This window comes from Arvicola amphibius, chromosome 3 (genome assembly GCF_903992535.2).
Source record: "Arvicola amphibius chromosome 3, mArvAmp1.2, whole genome shotgun sequence".
NCBI lineage: Eukaryota > Metazoa > Chordata > Mammalia > Rodentia > Cricetidae > Arvicola > Arvicola amphibius.
The window spans coordinates 121,856,368-121,883,984 of record NC_052049.1 but is presented as its reverse complement, the minus strand read 5'-3'; the positions used below and the strand labels follow the sequence as shown (position 1 = coordinate 121,883,984).

Genomic DNA, 27,617 nt, shown 5'->3' with positions numbered 1-27,617 from the left:
CAAACAGAAACCCACTCCTAAGACAAACTAACCCCCTCCCCCCAAAAAGAATACTATTAGGAACTTGCATAATTCAGTAACAGCTAACCTATGAGAGCCCTATATAAATTATATTCTCTTGTTCAGAGATTCGTGATTTGAAGCAATACAATTTGGGGAAAATAGTTTAGGATGCTTTAGGTCTAGGACATGTTTTAAGGAATCCAAGATTAATAACCACTTCTTGAACAAGTCGGACATTTTTGAGCAGAGTGATGATAGTTAACACGTTTGTATATGCATTCATTTAACAAGTATTTACAGAGCGTGTTTTCCTGGTCAGATTTTTCAGGTGGCGGGGGTGGGGTGGGGGGATGGGGACAGGAGTAAAAAAATCTTCTGGGCTAATCTAATCCAGAGCTATGAATTGCAGTCCCTGGATCTGGGACGAGCGAGTGGAGGCGGCGCCGGCTCCAGCCAATAGAGGGCGCGCTCGCACCCTCCGCCCGGCCTCCGGACCCGGTGGCTCGCAGGCTCCTCGGTTGCTCCCCAGCGAGCCCCCGCCCGCCGCGTCACGTGACGCCACCACGGAACCCGAGGTGCCAGGCCTCAGCCGAGTTAAAAGTCGTTGCCGGCCGCCGCGGCGAGTGCAACCCCAGAGGCTCACCCGGAGACGAGTGTGGGAGGCCCAGGGAGGTAGATGCTACCTCTTTCCGGTCAGGTCGGCTCCCGGTCCCTTCCCACCGTTCGTCGCTCGCGTCCCCTGGAGCCTTTGCATGCGCTCTCTCGCGTGGGCAGGCCACGGTGACCATGTAGCGGGGACACCCGAGGAAGCACGGGTGCAGAGACGCTCGGCGCGGACGGCACGCAGCTCCAGCATTTCCCCCCAAGCATCTCGGCCGCGGCCCGCGGGGCCCTGCTGGGAACTCCGGCCTCCCGAGGAGGCCTGGCCCGGAGCGCCGCCAATTCTCGCCGCGTCTCGCGAGAGTCCAAGTTGAAGGAACATGGCGACGTCTAATCTGTTAAAGGTAAGCCCCTGCCTCCTGCCGGGCTCTTGCTCGCCACCGAGGCGTTTAGTTCCTCGGGGAGGGCTGGTCTCGGAGTGAGCGGCGAGATGTGAATGTTTCAGGGTTGTCTACCGGAAGGGGAATCGGGGCGGCTGTCCCCGAGCACCCCGACGCGGGGCCCTGGCCTGGGGTCCTGAGGCTCCGGTGGTTCCTACCGCTGACTGACTCGGAGCGATGCTTTCGAGGGGACCAACCCAGGTTGCGAGTTCTCGAGAGCACTGTCGCTGTGCCCTCAGCGGCCCAGCCATTGTGACTCGGAAGGTCCGTTTCTTCTGATGCGAGAGTCAAAGACATAATAGGAACAATCCCAACAAAATGATACCTAACAGGTTTCAATGACTGGACCCCTCTCCCCCCTCCCCAGTTCCTTAATTTCTGGTCTCCCTCTTTCTTAGGAAATGCGAGTCAGATTGCAGTGCCTCCCTCCCATTCTACCCCCTTTCTCCTTTTTCTGCATGTTACACCTTCCCTCTAGTTCTCTCATTCTTGACTTCATATTTACACCCTATTTTGTTCCTTGAACTGTCTCTCCAACCCGACTCCCCTTATACATCAGATGTCACCCGGATGAAGTGCTGCTATCATTTTAGGTTGTAGGCAAGTTTCTTTTCTCAAAGAAGACATTGAAAAGTTTTAAATCCCAAAAGAGGCCCGGGGGGGGGGGTGTGAAAGGGGGGAGAAGCTGATTCTGTTAAAAAGTTGGCAAGGAAGATATGGGGCGAATTTGAGTTATGTTTGTGTTTTTAGTAAGAATCCTATTCTGAAAGTACTAACTGAAATAGTGATCATCTGAGGGAAAATAAACCGTTTTCAGGCTGCGTGGATGAGTAATAATAAAATAGAAAATGCTCCCCCCCCCAAAAAAAAAAACCCAGGATCTCTTTATTTCCATTTTGCCAGAATGTGCTGGCCTCAAACTCACAGAAATCCTTCTGCCTCGGTCTGCAGAGATTGAGACCTGCATCACCACCCTGGGGAGTCCTTTAATAAGGACCTAGATTCCCTGAATTTCTATCTCTTGATTTTTTTCAAGATGTGGTTTTTCTGTGTAGCCTTGGCTGTCCTTGAACTAGCTCTGCAGAGCAGGCCTGTGCCACCACTTTTAGGTTTTTTTTCGAGACAGAGTTTCTCTATATCTTTTTGGCGCCTGTCCTGGAACTCGCTCTGTAGTCCACCAGGCTGGCCTCGAACTCACAAGAGATCCGCCTGCCTCTGTCTGCCAAGTACTGGGATTAAAGGCCACTACCGCTGGACAGATTTTTGTCTCTTAAGAGCTGTATCACTTTGAGTTTCTTAACCTCTGCCCAAGTTTCTTTCTTCATAAACATTAGTACCATTTTTTCTTATTGTTGTGATGATCAAATTATGTAAAATACTTAAACAAACAGTGATGGCATTTACTATAAAATCACTAAAGCTCTAGAACTACCTAAAAGAATGTCTGGGTGGTGGTGGCGCACGCCTTTAATTCCAGCACTCAGGAGGCAGAGGCAGGCGGCTCTCTCTGAGATTGAGGCCAGCCTGGTCTACAAAGTGAGTTCCAGGACAGACAGACAGGGCTGTTACACAGAGAAACCCTACCACTCCCCCCACCAAAAACCCGAAAACAGTTGAAATCTGGTCCTGGAGGTTTGGGTCGTTGTCAGTATGGCAGCCACTGAGGCAGAAGGACCATGAATTCTAGCCTAAACTGAATTGAGTAGTGAATTTGGAACCAGCTGAGATTACATTATAGAGTAATTCACAGAAGTGATATTACTGACTCTACTTGGCTTTGTTTTTCATAATAGAGTGTGTGAGAGTGCAGTCACACACCTGTGGAGGTCAGAGAGCAACTTTTGAGAGTTCTCCCATTCCGTCTGGGATTGGAGGTCAAACTCGGGCTGTCAGGCTTGCTTGGCAAGAGTGTCTTATCTGCTGTACCATCTTGCCAGCCCTTAGATTTTTTTTTTGTTCTAATTTAATTTATTTTTGTTAATGTTGGAGCATTTCATATTCATAGTGTATTTTGATCATGCTCACTTCCCAGTTTGCCTTAAGCTGCTGTGTGTGCGTGCGTACATCGCATGGGTGTAGGAGAGCAGAGGTCAGCTCTGTGCAGTCGGTTCTCTCCTCCCAGCCTTATGCAGCTCCTAGGAATCCAGCTCACTTTACCCCAGAGCCGTCTTCCTGAACCCCTGCTTTTAATCCTAATGCATTAGTTCAAAAATTTCTCAAAATTTATGTTAATGCTCTCATGTTCACATAAACAGTATTTTTATGTGATTACTTGAAGTGTGTTTAAGAAATATTGGATTCCTGATTCTTTGCAAGCTTCTGACTTGTTCATTGCTTGACTGTAAGGTACAATCCACCCTCTCCCTCCTAAGTTCATAATTTTGTTTTAAAAGCTGGAAGGTTGAATTCCAAATACATATTGAAAAGTACTAATCATAAAATGGGAAGACTGAAGAAATATGTGAAGACCTGCCAGAGGCCAGGGATTTATGGGATTATAGATACAGGACATACTAGAGAGTGGCCAAATTAGCCTACTTTTCTTTTGGGGGGATTAGTAGATTGGTTTATTAGAGAAATGCCATGGACTTCCTTCTGCAACAAGATTTCACCAAAGTGAAATTTAGTATGTCCAGAGATGAGAAAGAAATGTCGGCTAGGCTCCACTAACTGTACGTGAAGCACGCTGAATCCCTGCAAGAGAGCCTTATTTGCTTGTTTCTTGAAAACAGGGGTATTTTTGTTTTGTTTAATTTCTTTGGTGTGGGGTTTTGTTTTAGTTGACATATTTCAGAGAAATAGCTAGTACATCCTAATCTTAAAGAAATTTAAGATTAGAAACTTAACGTGAGCCAGGCAATGGTGGTGCACACCTTTAATTCCAGCACTTAAGAGAGGCAGAGGCTGGAGGATCTCGAGTTCAAGGTCATTTTAGTCTTTGAGTGAATTCCAGGACAGGCTCAAAAGCTACACAGAGAAACCCTGTCCTGTAAAACCAAAAAACCAACCAATCAAACAAACAAAAGAAACTTCATGTGAAATTCTAAGACATTGTTTTATATTGGAATTCTAATTATTTGAGATTGTATTCTTCTTTTACCAAGTGAACTGTTCTTGAATCTTGGAAATCTTTTGAGTATAGAAAGATGTATGTATAGTTTATTTTGACATACAGTTCATCAGCTGAGTAGGGAAGTGAAATCTGACCCCCTTTTACTTGGGGTACTTTATCTGTGTTTTTTTTTTTTTTTAACACAGTTTATCTGTAGAACATTTCTCGCAATGTGATAGTGCTGTTTTATCTATTTTACATTACTTCTGAAACTTAATTCTGCTTGTTCTTTTTCTTCTGCAGTTGTCAGCTGGGCTCATTTTCTTCATTTTCTGTTGATTATCCTATTCCAAATAGCAATTATTGAAGCAGTTGAATTTCACACCTCAGTTCTTAGCACATTACCTACCAATTAAGACCTGTATTCCCTTGGCCATACCACACATTTTTCTGGTTTCTCTGTATTGTGCTTTTCAAGTCACCTTCTACCTGTTCTTTTTTAGCCTTTGCTGTCCCCCAAGACTTGGTGGCATGTCTCCCTTCTCTGCTATCCCTTTTCCCTCACATCTCTAATTATAAGAAAGTTTGTGTCTCTTTTGTAAACTTAGCCGGTACTCTGCTTCTGCCTCAGACTTTGCCTATAGGCTTCTTTGTAGCTCTTTTTCCTTAGTTTACCCACATGGTTATCTTGAAGCTATCAAGTGTAAAAGCATTGATAGTACCCTGATTGACAACCCAGATTCTCTTGATAAGCGTCATCATTCCTCTGGCATTGTTGATCACATCATCTGCTGTCTTTCTTGTTTGTGTGATTTTTTTTTTTCCCGCTCTCCATATTTTTCTGTCTTCCCCAATTACCTGTTTTTCACTGACATCCAAATTATTTCTCAGGATTGAATCTTCAGCACTTTCTCTCTTTCTATTTTTTTTCTGGTACAGTCCTATTTCACTATTTTTTTCCTTTGAGACAGGTTTTCTCTGTGTAGTCTTAGCTGACCTTGAACTCTGTAGACCAGGCTGTCCTCAACTCAAATCCATCTACCTCTGCCTTTTGAGTGCTGGGATTAAAGGAGTGTACCACCACCATCTGGTTCTATTTCACTATTTTTTTCTCTTAGTGCTGATCTGATCTCTATCTGACCCTATCAATTTCTTGCTTACTGTCCGTAGTTCAATCATTTGAGAACTTTCCAGTTGACTCTTAACAAGAAACTGAAAAAGTATTAAATAGGAAGTTTAGCTTTTTCTTATCATAAAATTTTTGTCATTTTGAAAGAGAAGGAAAATAAATATAAATGACCAATTCTAAGTGTCTAGAACTTATTCATTATTAAAATTATTTATTGGACAACAACATGCAAGGTACCGTTAAGAATACAAAGGCATGTATAATGTCCTTGCTCTATGGGAGTTCATTATACTCAAAGAGAAGGTGGTACTGATGGTTTTCTCTAAGGCAGACATTTCTGAAATGGTGCTACACAGGTGAAGAAAGTTTTTGATGGAATAGTGTTGTGAAGAGAGCATTGGAGCTGAGTTTTGAAGAATGGGTACTCTGTTTGCAGGTGTGCATGTATGTATATGCATACATACATGTATGAATGTGGAAGCCAGAGGTCAGCTTCAGGTCTCATTCCCCAGGAGCTGTCCACCTTGTTCTTTGACACAGTGACTCTAACTTGGCTAGAATTTGCCAGTTAGCCTAGGAGGGACCCTGAGGGACGCACGGGCACTGGGATTATACAAATGCCATCATTACCATTTTATTTTTTTAAAAATGTGGGTTCTGTAAGATTGAACTCAGGTTCTGTCATTTTTGTAAGGCGAATACTTACAAAACAGAGCCATTGCACTGTTTTCCAAGTACTTTTAAAAAATATCTTTTTCAAGTTTTGCTTTTATTTGATATATTTTATGTGTACAAGTATGTAGGTGTACTGTGAGTCCAGTGCTTATGAAGGTCAGAAGAGGTCATTTGATCCCTTGGAACTAGAGTTATGAGATACCATGAGAACTGAACCTGGGTCCTTAGGAAGAACAAGGGCTTTTTTTAAAAAAATTTATTGATTATGTATACAGTATTCTGTCTGCTTGTATGCTTGCAGGCCAGAAGAGGGCACCAGACCTCATTATAGATGGTTGTGAGCCACCATGTGGCTGTTGGGAATTGGAAGAACAGTCAATGCTCTTAACCACTGAGCCATCTCTCCAGCCCCAGAACAAGGGCTCTTGATGGTTCCAGCCTCTGAGTACTTTTTTAATCTGTGTAACTTTGGAGCCTGTTCTGGAACTAGCTCTTGTAGACTAGGCTGGCCTCCAACTCACAGAGATCCGCTTGCCTATGCCTCCCAAGTGCTGCCACCATCCTGCCTCTCAGTAGTCTTCATGGTGGTGATGAGGAATAAATTTGGTAGGAATGGAGAAATAAGTGGCAGGTTGTGTTGGATTGTGTATGGATGATGCACCTTGGAACTGTTGCATGATAGTACCCCAGAATCTAAGTAAACAAGAGGAAGAATAAAACAAAAGTTGGGGCCAGATGTGAAAGGTTCTCACTGTTAAGAAAACAACTTTGAGGTAAAGTTGCATGGATAATTGTAGGAGGAAGGGGGGCTGCTTTGTTTGTTTCTCAGACACCCAGCTGCTCAGCTCTGAAATATTCATACAGAAACTATATTTAAAACACAGCTTGGCCTATTAGCTCTAACTTCTTATCAGATAGCTCTTACATTTTAAGTTAATCCATCTCCATTAATCTGTGTATCACCATATGGCAGTGGCTTACCAGCTAAAGTTCCCAGTGTCTGTCTCAGGCTGTGGATCCATGGTTTCTCCCTGACTCTGCCCTCTTTCTTCCAGCATACAACCCAGCTTTTCTCACCTAGTTCTGTTCTGCCCTTGCTATAGGCTCAAAGCAGTTCTTTATTCATTAACCAATAAAAACAACACATAGAAGGACTTCCCACACTTTTTCCCCTTTTCTATTGAAACAAAAAGGAAGGCTTTAATATAGTAAAATTACATATAACAAAACAGGTATCAAGCAAAAATTACAGTTACAATATTTATATTAACTTTATCCTTTATTATAACTAATGAAAACTATATCTGTTCTTCAACTCCATCAAAGACTCCAGAAGGATATAATATTTATTACCTAAGTAAACAGGAAGTACATTGTAGGAAAATTTCAAAATTCTATAATTGACAGACATCTCACTGTCTGGACAGTCACCCAAAGTTCTTTGTACCATTGGGGCATCCATCTTCAGCCTACAGACCCATAATATCCAACAGACTTTCCCATGAAGCAGGAAAGTTCAAAGACAGTTTCACCTATATTGGTAGTTTGTCAATCACTTTTTTCTGTGTCCTGCAGAATGTCTGGCAGACTCTTTTATGAAGCAGGAACCTCAAAGGATTGTCTCACCTTTTAGTCATTTCTCTACGGGTCCTACATGTCCAGTTCATTAAGCAGTTGGATGTGGTAGCACACACCTTTAATCCCTACATTTGGGAGGCAGAGGCAGGCAGCTCTCTGTGAGTTCAAGGTGTGGTGGCACACCTTAAATTCCAGCACTTGGTAGGGAGAGGCAGGTGGATGGATCTCTGTGAGTTCAAGGACAACCTCGTCTACAGAACAAATTCCAGGACAGCGAGAGACACAGAGAAACCCTGTCTCAAAAAGCCAAAAATTAAAAATAAAAGAAATAGTTTAAAATAAAGCTACATAAAGATGGGAAACACACAGAGAACCTGGATACTGTATGTTATTATGTTTTCTTTAAATTGTTTGAATGCTGAGGAAGGAGCAACAGCTGCTAAAAGATATTTGTTTATAAATGCTACTGAATTAATCCAAACAGGTATTTTGAAAATACCTTGACTTCAAAATTGAAGTCAAAAGGTATGTTACTTTGGAGAAGAGGTTTTGCTTTTGTTTCTACAGGAAATAAGAGGCTGTGGATTCATTCCTCGTTAAGAAAAATCAGGTTTGATCAAGAAAGACCCCCTGAGAAATCTCTAATAGGAGCAGATGGCCCAGATGTCTGAGTTCTACATCCAGAACAGATTCAAGACTGCTGCCTGGGATTATCAAGCGTCACAGGACATACACTACTTAGACCATGTCCAAGGTGCTTTCAAGAAGGGCACTGAAGTGTTGATTGCCTCCATGTCCCTTCTGGCATGAGGACATCAAGCTCGATCACCCTTCATCTGGCCTTGGTCTGGCCATAAATGACTGAGGGGGCCTGGGCTCCCTTAGTTTGACCACCACCATCTCTGACAGGGAACCTCAGGTAGTTATCACAGTATCAGGGGCTATTCATCTCCTTCCTTCTGGACACCAGGCTCACTTCTTCAGTCCTTCCTGATGAGTTCTCGGAACCCACCTCCCCTTGTTCCTCTACTGTCAGAGTAGGAGAACAGCCTTACCATGCTTACCAAACAGCAGCACTTACCTATATCATTAGGGGTATTCCCCTTATCCACTCCTTCCTAATGATGCCAACCTGTCCCATCCTCTTCCTGGGAAAGAACTTCCTAGCCAAATTGGGAACCTCTATCTCAGTTGCTCCCCCATCTGCTTTACCACAGGCTCTCCAGCCATTCCTGTCCTCCAAACCACATGATCTGACACACCGTTTCCCTTATACTTCCCTCTTAGGTAGATCCCTGGGTATGGGATACTCAAAACCACTCTGTAATCAAATATCTCTTCCCTTATCATTTAATAACAAAACCTCACCAAATAACACCTTGCCTTAATACCCACTTTTCTTCTAAAGCCTCAGGGGATTTAAGTTTCTCATCTCACCTATTAGGAATCTTCTGCTTCCAATTCTACATTTAATACCCCCATACTCACAGTCATAAGAACCAGTGGAACCTACCACTCGATTCAGGATCTCTGGCTTTTATTTTAAACCCAGCAGCATTTTTCCTGTAGTTAGTACCCATGCCTTAATATTTCACAATGACTCAAGTTACTGATTTGACTCTGAAGATGTGTGCAGATCATTTGTTTCTGCTGTCTTTGCTACTAATGATACTTGGTTTCAAGTTCTATCCATTGCTCCTTACCTACTTGGTAAATGTCCTCTATGACTCCTGGAGCCTACTGTACCTTCTGGGGCCTCACCCTCTATAATAGTGGACACATACTGGAACTGTCCCTGTTTTCTGGCCTTTTCCCTCTAGGAGCTGCCTGCCAGACCCCACAGCTTCCTTAAGTACACCTGGGCCTCTGCTACCTTGATCCTTCTGTCTCTTAACTCACAGTTGGAGCTTATAGAAACTCCCTCCAGTGGAGTTCACTTTGAGACTCTTCCTCTTTTCCTCTGCAGACTCCAGTTTTATTAAAAAGCCTCACTCTGGCTTCAGTACAGTACAAATGGCCCAAATTGCATTCTCAATTTTATTTTAAGATTTATTTATTATGTATACAATGTTCTGCCTGCATGTATGCCTGCAAGCCAGAAGGGGGCACTAGATCTCATTATAGATAGTTTTGAGCCACCATGTGGTTGCTGGGAATTGAACTCCGGACCTCTGGAAGAAAAGATAGTGCCCTTAACGTCTGAGCTACCTCTCCAGCCCCCCGGCCTTCTAAATTTTCATTGATGACTTCTGCCATTGCATAAATAAATTATTCAAAATTTTCTTATATAAACTTGGTTTAATAAAATGCCATTTGGTCAGAAGCCAGGCAGGAAGTATAGGTGGGGCAACCAGACTAGGAGAATGCTGGGAAGAGAAAAGGCAGAGAGACAGTCAAAAACCAGACACAGAGGAAGCAAGATGACAATGCCTCACTCATAAAAGGTACCAAGCCATGTGACTAAACATAGATAAGTATTATGGGTTAGTTTGTCTTAAGAGCTAGTTAATAATAAGCCTGAGCTAATAGGCCAAACAGTTTATAATTAATATTAAGTCCTAGTGTGTTTCTTTCGGTTGAATGGCTGCTGGACTGGGTGTAACAGAAACTTCTGCCTATACTTTATCAATTAGCTGTAATTGTAGTACCTTTTACTAATAATGAAATTGACCAATTTTGGCCAGAAAGTGAACCTTGGCAAAGAGCTTGTAATTTTTTGGAGAGATTAATTTTAACAACTGTTCCAAAAACAAGAGAACTAGCTGGATTCTTCCTTGCATTGTATTAGGAACACCATTACAACCTACAGGCCCATAATATTCAGCAGACTTCCAGGAAGCAGGAAAATTTAAGGACAATTCTGCCTATATTGTCAGTTTGTCAGTCACTATTCTGTGTCCTGTAGAATATCTGGCAAGACTTTTTCATTAAGCTGGAACCCGAAGGACTATCTCACCTTTAGGCAACTTCAGCAATCATTTCTCTGTGGGTACTGCATGTCCAGTTCATACAGCATTAACATCAAGCAGTCCAGGCAAGAGCAGTTTCTTGCCCAAATGGCTAGCAAACTCCATAAGGAGCCTCTTCTGTGCCCATCATTCTCCTGAAGTAGCTTAGTGCTACCAGGAACAGATGTGTCTCATGTCATGATCCTTAAGTTTTTAAAACATTTTAAATGCTATAGTCTGTATTCTTTGAAAGATCTGAAAAATATCCATCTGAAACACATCTCTGTACATTTAGAAAACCTCACTAGCATGACTACAAGCTTGACTATTATAGATGACTCTCTATTAATCTATATTTCTTAATTATACATTATATTTCTAAATGAGCTGCACAAACATAATACCTTAATCAAGAACAGAAATAAACATAACAAAATTGATTTTAAATTTGTATCAGTAAACCAAGTTTTATACCAATGCAAAGTATCCATGTCTATAGCATATCCTCTTTAAATTTTAATTATAAATGTTAAAAAGAAACATTTATAAACAATATTTGGGAATTTGGGCAGTTCTCTCCAAATTACTTCTTGCATTTTATTGGGCGAAGTAATTTTTGGGGGGTGTTCACGGTGATCTTTCAGGTGGTCTTGGTCCATCAAACCACATTTGTCTGGAATTAATTCACAGGTTCTCCTCCTCTGTGGAAACAGAAGAACCTCTTTTCCAAAGCAACATATCCTTAGACTCAAATTTTGGAATCAAGAAACTTTTAAAACATATATGTTGGTTTAGCTTAGCAGTCCCCAGAATTAATGTCTCTCTGCAGTCAAAAACTTCAAAGAAAACACAATAATATGCATAATTCAGACTCTCTGTGTACATTCCATCTTTATGTGGCTATTTTTATTATTCTTATTTCTTTTTCTACAAGTTTAATATTTTATTTTATTCTGTTAATCTATAACTGTCTTCTCTTTATTGTTCTTCTCTCTCCCAAGTCTACATACATTCATCCAACACTGTGACCCATTTAGATGTCCTTTTCATCTGGATTTGTCTTTACTGCATATTTGTAATCCTTTTCTGACCAGGAGTGCTTTTTAAAATGCTAAGCTCTTAAAAGCAAGTGGTGGCATTGGTAGAACAAACATGGACCTCCCTGCTTCCTCCTCCAAGTCCAATGTGATGGAAGTCCGTCACTGTCTCTGAGATTGGTGGGTGGTAGCGGTCCTCACCACCTCAACTCTGATAGCAAGTTGGCCTATGCAGCCACCAAATAACTTGCAGGATGCTGCTCACATTTAAACTCCATTTAAATGCTTGTCCTCCTGGAAGAGCCCGAGTTTGTGCTGGCAGCAAGGCCCAGAAAGCTGCTTATTTCAAAACTGGCTTTTTTTCTGCTACTGCTGAATCATGAAAACCTCTCTTAAAAGATCCAGAGGATTAAGCTGTGCTCAACCTTTTTTATTTATTTATTTTTTTTGCTTAAAATTTCTTCCCAAATTCCCTCAGGTTTTAAGTGGATTTTAATCAATCACTTAAAACCTGAGTGTGCAAAAATTTGGTGTGCCAAAACCCCCAGACAGCAGCAAGTAAATTTAAGAACAACTTGCCACATTCCCAAAAGGTGTGGGGGGGTGGGTTTTGGTCTTTTTATTGGCTTATGCATATTGTCATTGTTTAGGGGAGTTGTTATTGGTAATGGTCAGGAAACATTGATCAAAGAAGGGTAGATTTTGAGTTCATATTTTGAAAAAATATGGGGATATAGATATAATAGGATATAAAGTTTGATTATTGAGTCTATTCTGAAAAGAAAAGGAGGGATATAGAAACAGGATAAAAAGGTGGATTATTTAATGTAATTTTAAACAAAAAAGTATTTTACAGTGGTATGGATCTTTGTATATTGATACAAATTTGAGATTAATTTTTTTAGACCATACTCTAATTACATTTCTAATATTCAAGTTCCTGTACCTGTATATCTCATTTAACAGTGTTCTTATTACCATTTATTTAGGATATAGAGAAATGCAAGTTAGTAATTAGTCATTACAATCAAACTTGTAGTCATATTAGGTATATTTTCAAGGTCAGACAGATGAATTTTAGACAGGTCATCTTCAAACACTTCAGAGACTACATAGTATGGCATATAAGATGTTTCAATAACAGGTCCTTTTCTTTTTTTTGACAATGAGCTGCTCCTGGCAGTACCAATCTATTTCAGAGAAGATGATGGGCATTGAAGAAACTCTATGTGGAGTTTACTTTCTTTGTGGCAGAAGTAAGCCACTGGGCAAGAAAGTGCCCTTACCTCGACTGCTTACAGTATGCTGTCCTAATTGGACAAGCAGGACAAACAAGAAAGAACTGCCGAACTTTGCCAAGACAAGGTAGGATAGCCCTTCAGAATATCCTGCTTCATAGAAAGGACTGTCAGATATTCTAGGCCTGTATACCGAAGGTGGATGCCCCAACGTTGCAGAGGAATTTTGGGTGACTGTCCAGGCAGTCAGCTGTTTTTTTTTTTTTTTTGTCATTTCTCACACTTTTTTGGTAGTTGCTTGCTTGCACTTCCTGCTTACTCAGGTAATATTTCCTTCTTGGATCTCTGATGGAGTTGAAGACTTTATAGTTTAGTTGTCTTCCTTACCAGATGCAGGAATGAAATTCACTACAGAGGTGTAAAGTGTATAAGGTTAAGAGACATTAAAAGATAGTTTTGGTAATGCAAGTTAGTGTAGAAAGTGAATTAGGTACAACCTTTTGAACTCAACAAGATAGGCTAGATATGGAGTATTTTCTCTGAATTTGTCAATTGCTAGTGGACTAGATATTGTTGATGTATTTATTGCTTGTATATATTATATAGTTATTGTACTTATTGTATATTTTTATTAGTTATAACCTTTTTTATTTTAGACAAAAGGGAAATTTGGTGATATTTTGTTTGTACTCTACATAAAGCTTGCCTAAAAATCATGGAGGGGCTAGTGGTCTGTATAGACAGACAGGAAATGATATGGCAGTTTTTGACTGAGTGATCCTGTTGCTTTGATTCTTTGATATGGGTAGCAAGCACCATGGTATGGATGAATGAGCAAAACTACTAGAAAACTACAAGAAAGAAGGTAGAAGATGGTGGGATCCTACAGTCTTCAGGCATAACCCCACTAACCTAAGGGTCTCCCACAGGGTCCTACTAGCTAAAAGTCTCAGCATAACACCCTGGGCACCACTCTTTTGAGTAACATTCAGGATTGGAGCTGTGGCTTCTCCAGCATAAGCGTAGCACCTTTCTGATGGCTACCTAATGGCTGCCATTTTAGGTGTGTTTCCATCCTGGCTGGTGCAAACACTATAACACTCTGGCAAGTGGTCTGTTTCCTCCTTTGTAATGGTTTTTCCTCAGTCTGGTTTTTATGTGCATGCACCGTTAATACTCAGCCAAAGCTTGAGGACTCCTTTGTAGATCTGCAGTTACATTGTTCTTTCTGTCTCTGTCTTTCTCCCATGCCCATACTTTAGTCATTTCTACAACCCTTCAAACTGTTGGATTTTAAACTTAGTGAAACCACTGGGCTGAGTTCAGGTTCCTTCTCTATTGTTGAGCCCTGAAAATTCTCAAACCAAGTATGTTTAGTTTTAGACTCCTTTCATCTTTTATTTCTGAGAAAGCACTGCCTTGTGCTGCCTTTCAGCTTTCCCGATGTGTAAGCAGGAGGGGAAGTTTGGTTCCTGTTAGTCTTTCATTGTTCACAACAGAAGTCCCTGTCTCATCATCTTGATGTCTTGTTTTCACCTCTTTGCACACCTTTAATCCCAGCCCTGAGTAGGCAGAGGTATGCATGAAGCCACTGAGTCTTCATAGTGAGTTCTAGGCTTCTCAGGACCACATAGCAAGATATTAATTTCCAAAAATTAATTCAGAGCTCCTTTTTCTCTTTCATCATTATCATCCTCTCTCTTCTTTGTTTCTTCTTTTTCTTTTTTTTTCTTTTTTTTTTTTTTTTTTTTGACGGATTTATTTCTTTGTGTAGCCCTGGCTTTCCTGTAGACCAGTTTATCCTCAAACTTATAGGTTGCTAGGATTAAAGTTGTGTGCCACCACCACCTTGCTTCTTCTTTAAAAAATTTGTAAACTTACTTTTGTGTATGAATATTTATGCTGCATATATGTATGAATCATGTTCATGCCTGGTACCTGTGGAGGTCTGAAGAAGGCATTGAATCACCTGGAATTAGAGTTAGGGAAGTGAGCTACCTTGTGGGTGGTGGTAACTGAGCCCAGGTCCCCTTTAAGAGCAACAGGTGTTCTTAACTACTGAACCATCTTTGCAGCCCCAGCTTTTAAGTTACATCATTTCCACTCTAGTTGGTTCTAATACTGTACTTCTTAGACAAACCTGAAGTCGCACTTCTTTTTGCATATTCCATATGCCTGGTATCAAGAATTCTGTTATTTCCACCATGGAAATACCAATAATCTTCAAGGCATTACAAGATTCAACCTAGTTGCTGGTGGTGGTGGTGCACACCTTTGATCTCAGCACGTGGGAGGCAGAGGCAAGTGAATCTCTGAGTTCAAGGCCAGCCTGGTCTACAAGAGCTAGTTCCAGGACAGGCTCCATAGTAACTCAGAGAAACCCTGCCGAGAGAGAGAGAGAGAGAGAGAAAGAGAGAGAGGAGAGAGATTCTACCTAGTTTACCGATTTGATTAATGTAAGTTATCTTCTTTTGTGCAGCCTCTGGTATAGCAAGTATGTTCCTCTCTTGGTGTCCTTTGAAGAGAAGTATTGTAAAGGATGAAGGCTAGAGGAAGAGTTGTGTGAAACAGTTGTACACAAGCACTTAGGAGTCTGTCCTACTTGATATTCTCAGCAGTAATTGAGTAAAGCAGGGAAGACCTTAGAATGTTAGAGATAGGATCCAGGTAGGCAGTAGAAACATTTGTAGCTCAGGGCTCATAATTAGGAGTTTCCTTTGCTCATCAATTAAGACATTTCTTTTGTAGATTGGAGGTTTGGTGTTCTGTAGCCTAGTTAGGATTTAATGCTTAGCTCTGCAGCGTCATTGAGCAGGTCTTAACCTTGAACTTTTTTTTTCAGACTCTTAAAAGTGTTTCTATAGTTAGTATTTAATGTTTTATGGTGTCGAAGAACAAAAAAATATTTGTTTTCTTTCTGTATCAGATTTTAGCATCTAACTGGTATTTAATTTTTCTGATGTAACTACTCTATCTGTAGCAATTGCCAAAAGTGCCTCTGGAGAGTGAGAAAGTATTAAGAGATTGAGTTTTTCCCCAGCACCAGGAAGTCTTAGGACTCCTACAATTTGTACACTCTTTTCAAAAAGGAAGGACATATAGAGAAATGAGTGTGGTGACTGATAACTTTAATCCCACCACTGTGGGAGGCAGAGGGGTGGATCTCTGAGTTCAAGACCAGCTAAAGTTACACAGTGAAGGCAGAGGCTGTTTGAGGCCAGTCTGTTCTCCGTGGTGAATTCTAGGCCATCTGAGATAAAAATAAATATACATATGACATATTAATCTAATTAATCTATATCAATAAAAAATCGATAGTCAGATATTGGAGTAAGAATCTGAAAGATGAGAGGATAGAGCAGCCACCAGTCACCTCCTACCTCTACCCTTCCTCAATTGAGAAGGGCTGAGATCCTCTCTCTGCCCCGCACTATTACTTCCTGTCTTCTTTCTGTTTACAGCTTTCCAAACCTGTATGGTTAATTTAGGTCGATAGTGGCTAGCTCCGCCTCTGAATCCAAGCAAGCTTTATTTGTCAGATCACAATCAAAATATCGCACAACATACGTAGTAGTGATTGGAGAGATCCCTCAGCAGTTAAGAACACTGGTTGGTCCTGTAGTTCCCAGCACCCACATGTTATTTTATAACTGCAAGATCAGCTCAAAGAGAGCCAGTTAGTGTTCTTTCTTTTCTGGCCTCTGTTTGGTACCTACACACATTTTCATACATGAATAAAGACACACACATAAATTTTTTTTACTTTGTTTTTTTTGAGACAGGGTGTCTCTGTGTAGCTTTGAAACATATCCTGGAACTCGCTCTGTAGGCTAGGCTAGCCTAGAACTCACAGAGATCCACCTGCCTCTGCCTCCCAAGTGCGGGATTAATGGCGTGTGCCACCACGGTCGGCAATAATTTTTTTTTTTTTAAAAAGGGAAGTGACGTTATAGAATAACAGCAGTAGAAAAAGTACCAACCTACATTGCTAGACAAGAATTATGGGTTAATTTACATTGTAAGAGCTAGTTGTTAATAAGCTTGAGATTAATAGGCCCAACAATTTATAATATAAGCTCCTGTGAGTTTCTTTGGGACTGAGTGACTGCTGGACTGGGTGGGACAGAAACTACCATCTACACCTATGTGCCACGTCTGTATCCTTTCTATACAGAGACAGTCGTTGTTCCTCTGGGACACATACCCGTACCCCCTTTCCATGGCTCCATTCACCTCTTCCCTCTTTCACTATCTCCTGTCTTTCTTCCTCTGAAGTTAATAAAACCCCACTGTTTTGAGATCTTTTTCTGAGAACTTGGTCTTGGGGTTCCTGAGTGACACTTTCCTTTCATAAATTCCTTTCGTGAACTCTGTAGTTAGGGAAGGGAGAAAGCTCAGCTAACCCTGACCCTGAATTTTAGTTGTTATGTCTCAGGTATTACTGGTGGCAGGTGCATGGGGCAAGACAAAATAATGTAGGATAACCTGCATAAGTGAGTGTAAGTAACATCACTTCTGGGGCTGGAGAAGTGGCTCAGAGGTTAAGAACACTGACTGCTCTCCCAGAGTCCTGAGTTAAATTCCCAGCAACCACAATGGGGAGTCACAACCATCTATAATGAGATCTGGTGCCCACTTCTGGCCTGCAAGCATACATGCAGAACACTGTATTCTTAATAAATAAGTCTTTTTTTTAAAAAAAAGAGGAAACATCACTTTGTTTTAGTCATATATGATGGTTCTTGGTAGGTTGTTAGTAGTAGTAACCTTTAGGCTCATAGACCTTTAACATTTTTACATGATTATCATTAACTTGCTAAATATGCTGATTTCAATTCCACTAGGTCAAGTAGGTCTGTGGCAGGGTTAGGAATCTATATGTAAAGTCACTACCCCAGATGATTTTTGATATAAGTTGTCAGACAATATGTAGAAAAATGGTTTCAGGAGTATAATTTAGGGAATTTGCAGATTTCATGCAGTTTATGAACCTCAGGTTAAGCATCTGTGATAAGTCGGGCAATGGTGGCGCACATCTTTAGTCCAAGCACTTGGTAGGCAGAGGCAGGTGGATGTCTGTATGTTTGAGACCAGAGCAAGTGCAAGTTCTATGACTACACAGAAAGACCCTGTCTCAAATAAAAAAGAACCCATGATAAGGGTGTTGTTGAAGAGGTGTGGGTTCATGGAGGTTCCTGGGACAGGGTACTTTAAGGTTGTCTTTCATTTTCAGCTACAGAGGGACTCAGCCTCTTGAAGACTGAGACCCCTTCCTTAGCCAAGGGTATTTTTATTGTTCTCCAAATTTACACTTTTAACAAGTTTTAGCAATAAATTTATCCTAAAACATCCTGACTAAGCTCCCGAGGGACAATGCCAAATGCAAATTAAGAAATTACAGTGTGCTGGATTTTTCCCATCCAAGTTTTACATAGGTTTTGAACCTTTGGGTAACTCTAAGTCAAGATTCACTTAGAGGGCAACAAGAGAAACAAAATGTAACTCAGAAACAAAAGGTGGATTAAGGGTCGGGGCTAGCACTCTGGAGCCAGGCTAGGTGTAGCTCAATGGGAAGTCAACCTGCCAAGGGTTAAGGATGTAACACTTGGCTAGCGTTTGTAAAGGCCCTAGTACCTCAAAATGAAATTCAAATAATTAGTGTGGGTTTTAAGATGGATCAACAAGTAAAGCGTTTGTTGCCAAGCCTAATAACTTGACTTAAATCCTCTGTGACCCACATGGTGGAAGGAATGAACCTGTTTTCAAAAGTTGTCCTTTGACTTCCAAACGCATGCCATGGCACCCATGAGCCCACATAATATAAATAAGGTTAATCCCCCCCCCCCCCCCCGAGACATGGTTTTCCTGTGTAGTTTTGGAACCTGTCCTGGAACTCGCTCTGTAGACAAAGCTGGCCTCGAACTCAAAGAGATCGCCTTCTTTTCCTCCGGAGTGCTAGGATTAAAGGCGTGTGCCACCATTGCCCAGCAAATAAGTTGAATTTTAAAAGGCAGTTCCCAGTACTTGGGAGGCAGAGAAAGGCATGTGGAGTATATGCATATGTGTGTGCAGCTGCAGAGGGCAAAGGAGGATGTTGCATGTTCTACCCTATTTATACTTTTCTCCCTTGAGGGTCAAGTTATCTCACTGAACCTGGAGCTTGGCTAGTGACAGCAAGCCCCAGTGACCTTCCTGGGATTATTGGTAAGATCGTGGCCATGTTTGTCTTTTTATGTGGGTGCTGGGAATTTGAAATCAGAACTTTATGCTTGTACCCTGTTATGCCCAGGTCTCAGGGACCCCCAAAAGACCACAGAGACTAAATCCCATATGTAAAAACGAAGAGCCTTTATTCAAGTTCGAATTTGGACTCCGTGTGTCCAACACATTGGCACATCAGAGAGTCTTGCTCAGTTGGGGTATTTTTTTTAATGCTGTTGCTTCTCAAGTAATTATTATTATTATTATTATTATTATTATTATTATTATTATTATTATACGTACAGTGTTCTATCTGCATGTATGCCTACATGTCAGAAGAGGGCACAAGATCTCATTATGGATGGCTGTGAGCTACCATGTGGTTGCTGGGAATTGAACTCAGGACCTCTGGAAAAACAGCCAGTGGTCTTAACCACTGAGCCTTCTCTCCAGCCCTGGAGTATGTTTTTTAATCATAGAGGTTGGGGTGAGAGGATTTCTAAGGCTCAGGACCCCTAATTGACTGATATTTGTCTATGGGTGTCTTGGTGAAAGGGGATTTGTGTGTGCTAGGCTAAGGGACATCAGGTGATACTTAATACACTGGCTTAATTAATACATCCTTTCCTGGGTGGTACCTGGGTGGTCTCAGTTTGTGGTCTTTCCTGGCTCCTGGAACCAGGTAATCTGAAACGCAGACCTATTGAGCTTGTCATGGCTGTGCTCTCCATACCCCAAGCATAGACAGCTGTGCTTGGTTTTGTTTTGTCATTTTTAACAGGGTCTCTATGTAGCCATAGGTGCCCTGGGACTCACTGCCTTTCGAGTGTTGGGATTAGTGGCAGGTGCCAGCACACCCAGCCTTTACTTTTTACATTTAAAAAAATACCAACATGCACAAATTTATGTGCATGTGTAATGGTTTAAGTAAAATGTTGTGGATCCCTGAGTGGGTGGCTGCAGCGGACAGTGGGCCATGAGACCACACTGCAGATGCATGCTGCCTAGCTGGTCGTCAGCTTCTGCAGCTGGGATCTGTGCTTGCTATGGGCATCCTGCACTTGTCACGGGGCCTTAAGAAAAGGTGGCCCTAGGGCTTTGGTGGTAGACTTTACACAGGAAATTAAGACAGACAGATGCCCATATGCATGTAAACTATGACACAGAGCAGAATCCTAGAAGACTGGTTAAGTAAAATGCTGCGGATCCCCAAGTGACTGCAGCAGGCAGTGGGCCATGAGACCGCGCCAAAGGTCCCCAAAGTGTCGGGTCTGAGAGCAGCCAGTCCCAGGCAGATCCTGGAGTGGCTGCAGCAGGCTAAGAGTCCCAGTGGTGCGTGAGAGACCCCAATGAGTCAGTTAGTCCCACGAGGAGAGACAGATGAGACCAGGCAGCAGGTCTCCGAAGGCAGCTGGTCCTGACAGGGAGCCACGCATGCAGTTGGCTGGGCGAGAGACAGAGACATGGATAGACACACCATGCAGAGTTAGGTTGGATATTTATTTAGTGGATTATGGAAGGGAAGAGGAAAATGGGGAAGAACAGAGAGAGACAGAAAGAGACATGGGAAGGGAAGAAGTGGGAAGAGGGGAGAGACTGAAGCTGCCTCTTTGAGGTGGGGCTCAGAGACATGGATAGGCATACCATGCAGAGTGAGGTTGGATATTTATTTAGTGGATTATGGAAGGGAAGAGGAGAAAGGGGAGAATGGAGAGAGACAAAGGGGGGAGGGGGAGAAGGGAAGAAATGGGAAGAAGGGAGAGATAGAAGCTGCCTCTTTGAGAGAGGGGGGGTACTCAGGCAGGAAGCTGAAGATCAGCTTGCTACCCCTTACAGGGGTGTGGGGAGTAGGCGTGGCTTGTCTCTTAAAGGGGCAAACCAGACCATTACAGCATGTATGTGCACCATGTGCATGGATGGTGTCCCTGGAACCTGAGAATGTCAGATGCCTTGGAACTAGAGTTACAGTTCTGCAAGGGTTGCAAGTGCCCTTAACTTCTGAGCCATCTCTCCAGTCTGACAGCTTTTCTTTTTGTGAAGTTTAGGACAGTTACAAAATTAAGAGGGTTTACTCTGTAATGTATCTGCTCATTATACCAGAAGGACACAGAATTTACTGCAAGCTGGTATAATCATCACTGTTACTTATTATATAACATTAGGTCGATTAAATGGGGAGAAACATAGGCCAGAGTCTAAGAGGTGACAAGTATAACTTTTTTTTTTGTTGTTGTTTTTAAGACAGGGTTCTCTGTGTCTTAGGTGTCCTGGAACTAGCTCTTGTAGGCCAGCCTGGCCTCAAACTCATAGAGATCTACCTGCTTCTGCCTTCCAAATGCTGGGATTAAAGGCGTGTGCCGCCACCACCACCTGGTCCAAGCACAGCTTCTGCTTTCCTTCTTGTAATCTGCAGATATTTCTCTTCTGATGTCAGTATATGACAATATACACAAATTATGCCTAAGGAAGCTTATGTAACTTTTGCCTTGACAATTTGTGTTGAATTTCTTCACAAAGACATTAATGGTTGCTCCCTTGGAACTTTGAATCTTTAGATTGACATTAAGCCATTCTCTAAATTACATTGTTAATCTTTCTAAATTTGGCCAGCTCCTGCATTTAAGATCATGTAGCTGTGGTTAAGTCCCATACCAAAACCATATTGGTTAGTTTGTCTCATACATAGGACCTAAGGTTCTCAGGTTCATACTAGGTACACATTCCATTTGTTCAGGGAGTATCTACCAAAAAGAGCCAAGAGGAAGGACCAGACCCTTTTAGAGCAAATTCGTCACTGAATACATTCATGCAATCAATCTTAGTATTGCTGTCTTTCCAACCCCCACTTTTGCATTGAACCCCGGGCCTCATGCACAGTGGGCTATACTTTCACCCTATAATTCCAGCCCAGAATTTTGTTTGTAGTTATCTTTCTCTGATTTTTCTGCTGTAAGATTAAGTTTATAAGACTCTGGTTTGGTCTAGACCCTCTGCATGTAGGTGACAGTCTTGGTCTGTTTGTGGGGCTCTAGCAGTCGGGTCAGGACCTGTCTCTGGTGCATGAGCTGACCCTTTTTTTTTAATCATTTTAAAATTAAACTATCTTTTATCTCTTATTTTTAAGAATAAAGGTTCTCTCCAGTTTGAAGACAAGTGGGATTTCATGCGTCCAATTGTTTTGAAGCTTTTACGCCAGGAATCTGTAACAAAACAGCAGTGGTTTGATCTGTTTTCGTAAGTAATTCAGTAATTTTATTTGTTAACAGAGCGAGTTTTGGTGTCTTTGTATACTCATATGCATAGTGAGTTTAAGTGATCTGCTTACCTGTGTACCCCTACTGGTTGTGATGGGGATTGCTAGTACATATTGCTAGTACAGTTCCCTAATCTCTTAGGTGAACTCATCATAAGCCTGACCTTACAGGGTCATACATACATGTAGTATGCAGTTGGAAGATTAAGCACAAATTTCCAAGACTCCTTTTCCAGAGAATTCACATGGGACATTAAAATTTTATGTGTATGAATATTTTGCTGCATGTATGTATATGTAGGATATGTTTGCTTGGTGCTGCTGGAGGTCACGAGAGTATTGGATCCCTTGGAAATGGAGTTAGTGAGCCATCATGGGTGCGTCGGGGCCTCTGCTGGAGTATCAAGTGCTCTTTACTGTTGAGCCATCTCTCCAGTCCTGGGACATTTAATTTCTTCAGCAGCAAGACTGGCAGTCATTCAAATTCTGGACTTCTAGGAAGAGTAAGCTTTCAGTATAAATCATGTTCATATCAACAGTTTAGGTACATACACTGAACCAGTATTATCATTTCGGGAAGCTTTATTTAAATGTTCTCAGCTAAAGACCAACCTTACAATGAGATTTTTCAAAGGAATTCAATCTCAGATCTGCTTTGTTACTTACTGCTCAGCCCTTGGCCAGATGTCTTTAGGGCACAGTTTTTTGAGTAACAGTGCAGCAAGTTAAAGCAGCCCCATTAATCACAGAGTTTACCTTAGAAAGCCAAATGGCTTTCTCCTTTGGGTTTCTTTTTTGGGGGGTTGGGAGAATTCGAGACAGGGTTTCTTTGTAGCTTTGCAGTCTGTCCTGGAACTCTCTTTGTAGACCAGGCTGGCCTCAAATTTTCAGAGATCCACCTTCTTCTGCTTCCTGAGTGCTAAGATTAAAGGCATGCACCACCACCGCCTGGCTCTCCTTCATTTTCTATGTGAACTTTTTAGATTTATTTACTTTAATATGGATGAGTGACTTGCCTGTATATATGCAAGTACATGGTATACATGTCTGGTACCTGCAGAAGCCAATAGAGTATGTCAGATCCCCTTGTACTGTGGGTGATAAGAACTGAAACCAAGTCCTCTGAGAGAGGAACAAGTGTTTCTAACTACTGGACCATTTCTCCAGTGTCCCCACCCTCATACTTCTTTTAAAAACTAACTTTTGGTCTATCAGGTATACCTCAGTGGTACTTGCTTAACAAGAAAAAGACCTTGGTTTAATTCCAGTACTGGCCTGGAAAGGTAGGAGCAGGAACATAGTAGCCAAGGCCTGAAGCATTAATTCAGGCACAGAGTCTAAGTAAGTTGAAGAAACCGAAAGGACTACCAGCAAGGTAGTGTCTTGATCAGGGCATGTACACGAGCATACTTAGTTCCAGAGGACACATTTTACCACTGTAAACAAAGATGTTTTTTAAAAAATTGTTAGGCTATAGCAAGCAAAGCCTTCTTAGTCAGTAGTTCCAGTGAATTATTCTGCCAGTGTTGTGGAACCATCATCCAGCTTGGAATTTCCAGTTCAGCCGGCAAATTAATCTCAGGCCATGACATCAGGTTCCTGTGTTCGTCCTTGTGTTGCTTACCTGCCACAGCACTAAGCTGAGCAACAAGTGTTCCGCATGGCAGGTGCAGAGAGAAATGAAGGTTATCCCAGCTGTCTCACACTTAGTGCCGGTAGGTATTTTGTGTGCTGCAGTCTGAGCAGAAAGCAGGCACTCACAGCAGTAGTAATGATCTTTTTCTCGGACTTCCCAGGTGCTGCATTTATTTTTCTCTTATAAAGTCGGTGTACCCCATTCAGTAAGGGAACTTCAGTTTTTTTCATTCATTCAGAACCGAGAAGAACAGAAGCCTTTATTATTATTATTATTTTTTGAGACATGGTTTCTCTGTGGCTTTGGAGCCTCTCCTGGAACTAGCTTTTTTAAATAGGAAAGATAGCTTTATATCTTTACTAGAAAAGACATGGAGTATTTGTGAATCAGTCAGGATGAAATCCCGAGTTTCAAAATTTCTTTGAATAGGTTTATGTTACAACAGGAAAAGACAGCAAGTTACAAGAAATATTAAATATTGCTGGGTGGTGGTGGCACATACATTTAATCCCAGCACTCTGGAGAATTTGAGGCCAACCTAGTCTGCAGAGGAAGTTCCAGGACACCCAGACCTACACAAAGAAAACCTGTCTCAAACAAACAAACAAACAAACCAAAACACTCCATATTAGTGCATGCTGAACCTTACCAAATCAATTACCAAATAGTAGTAGAGTAGGGAAAAATCACAATCAATGTATAATTAGACTAGAGAGAGGACTCAGTATATACAGTGCTTGCTATGCAAGCAGGAGAACCTGAGTTGATCCCCAGAAATGTGTGTGTGTGTGTGTGTGTGTTAGTAATACATGTGTATGCATGTACTCCATGTGTATGTTTATGCAGAGGCCAAAGATTGACTTTGAATGCCTTGCCTTTCTTAGTAAGTTTTTACTTACTAAACCTGGAACTCACTAATTCAACTAAATTGGCTGGCTGGGCAAGCTTTCTTGGTTTGGTCCTCTCTCTGCCTCTCAGTGCTGGGACTACAGGCATGTACCACACTACTGGCTAACAAAATATTAGTAGAAATTAACTGTGGGGATAGAGATTAAGAGACAGACATACTTTTGTAATGAATATGAGAATTAAGGAAAGTTGCTAGGTGGTGGTGGTGGTACACACCCTTAATCTCAGCTCTTAGAAGGCAGAGGCAGGTGGGTTTCTGTGAGTTACAGAGCAGCCTGGTAGGCAGTTCTAGGACAGCCAAGACTACGAAAAGAAACCCTGTTTAGGGAGAAAACAGCAAGCAATCAGTACCCATGAAATAATGGACACAGTTGCTTGTTTGGTTCTTGTGAATGGTGTAGCACTGTTACTTTACAGCGGTCCATGGGAACCGTAGAACTAGACCAGTGTAGAACGTAAGATGAATGCTTGTCCCTGTTGCTGTTTCATTACTCATGTTTGCCCACCTGCTGTGATTTTACAGGGATGTACATGCAGTCTGTCTCTGGGATGATAAAGGCTCATCAAAAATTCATCAGGCTTTAAAAGAAGATATTCTTGAGTTTATTAAGCAAGCACAGGCAGTAAGTTGTGCATGTTTTCACCTTTATTTCACAATTTTTTTACCTTGGTGTTTGACATCTGTTATAGAACCTTAGATGCTTAGTTAATAAGCTTGTATTCATCAGGTGTTTGACATCTGTTATAGAACCTTAGATGGTTAGTTAATAAGCATGTACTCATCAGTGAGCCACACCGCCATCCTTAGGCTTCTTTCTTTCTTTGTTTTGGACAGTAAGACAGGGTCTCACTGTATCTCTGGCTTTTCTCAAACTACTCTATAGACCAGGCTAGCATCAGTTCTTCCTGCCTCGGCCTCCTTAATGCTAGGATTAAAGATGTTCGCCACTGTGCCTGTCCCCTTGGATTGTCTTTAAAATTTATATATCTGGTGCTAGAGAGATGGCTCAGTGCTTTAGAACATATACTGTTTTTGCAGAGAACCTGAGTTTGGTACCCCACACCCATATCAAACACACATAACATCTGTAATTCTACTTCCAGAGGATCCAATGTTTCTAACCTATATGGACATCAGCACTCATTTATGCAGATACATACACAACTGTACATGTATGCTGTGATATGTACTTATTTCTACACACATAATTTTATACAGCAATAATAGCAATAAGATTATCTTCATTGCATTTATTTGTAATCTCAGCATAGGGGAAGTGGATCCCTGGAACTCTGGTCAGGCAGTCTAGCTTACTTGGCAAGTGGCAGGCCAATGAGAACTAGTTGTTTGTTTTATTTTGTTTGAGACAGTTGCTCATCATAGCCGTGGCTATTTTGGTGTACATTATATAGATTAGGTTGACTGACTGAGATCTACTTGCATCTACTGTGTTTAGGCTCTAGGTATGACCTCAGCAGTATTTCAACCCTTCAAAGAGAAATAATTTGCATGACATAAGATTTACTCTTTTAGCTGGATGTGTTAGTGCACACCTTTAATCCCAGCACTCTGGAGGCTGATCTTTGTGTGGGAAGTAAGCCTGCTTCACAGAATGAGTTCCAGGCCAACCCAAGAATGCATAATGGAGTCGGCCTCAAAAAGGAAGGAGGAAGAAACAAACAAGAAACAAAATTCCTCACTTTAAATTTATCTTGCAGAGAGGTTTAGGTTATAGATCATTAGCCGTTAATCCTAGAATATCTTATCCCCCTCTGAAGAAGCATTTCTGTTAGCAGGCAGTTCACTTCCTGTTACCTCTCTGCTCAGACCCTGTTCCAGTAAACCACACATTTTTCTGTTCTTGGCTTTTCCTAAACTGTGACCTTTATGACTGGTCTTCACTTGGGTTGTTTTCAAGACTCAGCTGTGTGCTGCGTTCTTGGGAGTACTGCTCTGTTTTGTAGCTTGTAGCACATACTGTTTATTTACCTTTCATCAGGTAATGAGCCTTAACATTTCCTTCACTTATTTTTGTTGGTAATTTGTGTTTGATTTTTAAGACAGTTTTTCTGTGTAGCTCTAACCCTCCTGGAACTTGCTTTGTAGACTAGACTGTCATGAGCTACTCAGATCTGTCTGCCTCTAACTCCCCAGTTCCAGGTTTGAAACATCACTGCCCAGCTTATATTTACTACTGTTTTGGATAAAATGACTGTAAACATTATGGCTATGAACATTTATTTACAGAATATTTAGGGCATTAGTTTCTTTTAAATAGTTTGTACAATGAATCATATATTTTAAAATCATTGCTTTATATTCTCATTTTCAAGACATTTTAAGTGTATTTCAAATTAATACAATTTTGTTTTTCAGCGTGTCCTGAGTCATCAAGATGATACTGCTTTGCTAAAGGCGTATATTGTTGAATGGAGAAAATTTTTTACTCAGTGTGATATTTTACCAAAACCTTTTTGTCAACTAGAGGTTACTTTATTGGGTAAACAAAGCAGCAATAAAAAGTCAAATATGGAAGATAGTATTGTTAGAAAGGTATGTCTCTTACCTCATTGTTTTCCTAAATTTCTTCAGGAAGAAGGCACTTCATAATAATTTACATATGCTTTGCTACTTCACACCATTCTTTATAGCTCTCAGGATTTTTGTTGTTGTTTCTAGATAGGGGTGCTCTGTATAACAACTCTGACTGTCCTGGAACTTGGCTCTATGGCTCTTGGCTCTATGGACCTCGCTGGCCTCAAACTCACAGAGATCCTCTGCTTCTTTTGGTTCCAAAGGTCTGGGCCTCCATCAGCTGGCTAGGTTTATTTATTTGTTTTTTTGAGACAGGGTTTCTCTAAAGTTTTGGAGCCTATCCTGGAACTGTTTATTACAAAGAGTCATTGATCTCATTTGA

At 41.4% G+C, this 27,617-nt stretch overlaps 1 protein-coding gene across 2 annotated transcripts in view; it reads left to right on the top strand.

The window, feature by feature from the left end:
• The first annotated feature begins 538 nt into the window (after nucleotides 1-538).
• Nucleotides 539-27,617, top strand: part of Cul5 (cullin 5) — a 61,166-nt gene continuing 34,087 nt past the window's right edge. The window contains exons 1-4 of one of the 2 annotated variants that reach the window (XM_038321721.1): nucleotides 539-1,007; nucleotides 22,026-22,135; nucleotides 25,223-25,322; nucleotides 27,077-27,253. In XM_038321721.1, coding sequence (XP_038177649.1) covers nucleotides 984-1,007; nucleotides 22,026-22,135; nucleotides 25,223-25,322; nucleotides 27,077-27,253 — 411 coding nt within the window. In that variant the 5' untranslated portion in view covers nucleotides 539-983. Of the gene's footprint in view, nucleotides 1,008-8,077; nucleotides 8,397-22,025; nucleotides 22,136-25,222; nucleotides 25,323-27,076; nucleotides 27,254-27,617 lie in introns of those variants that run through there. The other variant, XM_038321722.1, reaches the window with a different exon arrangement.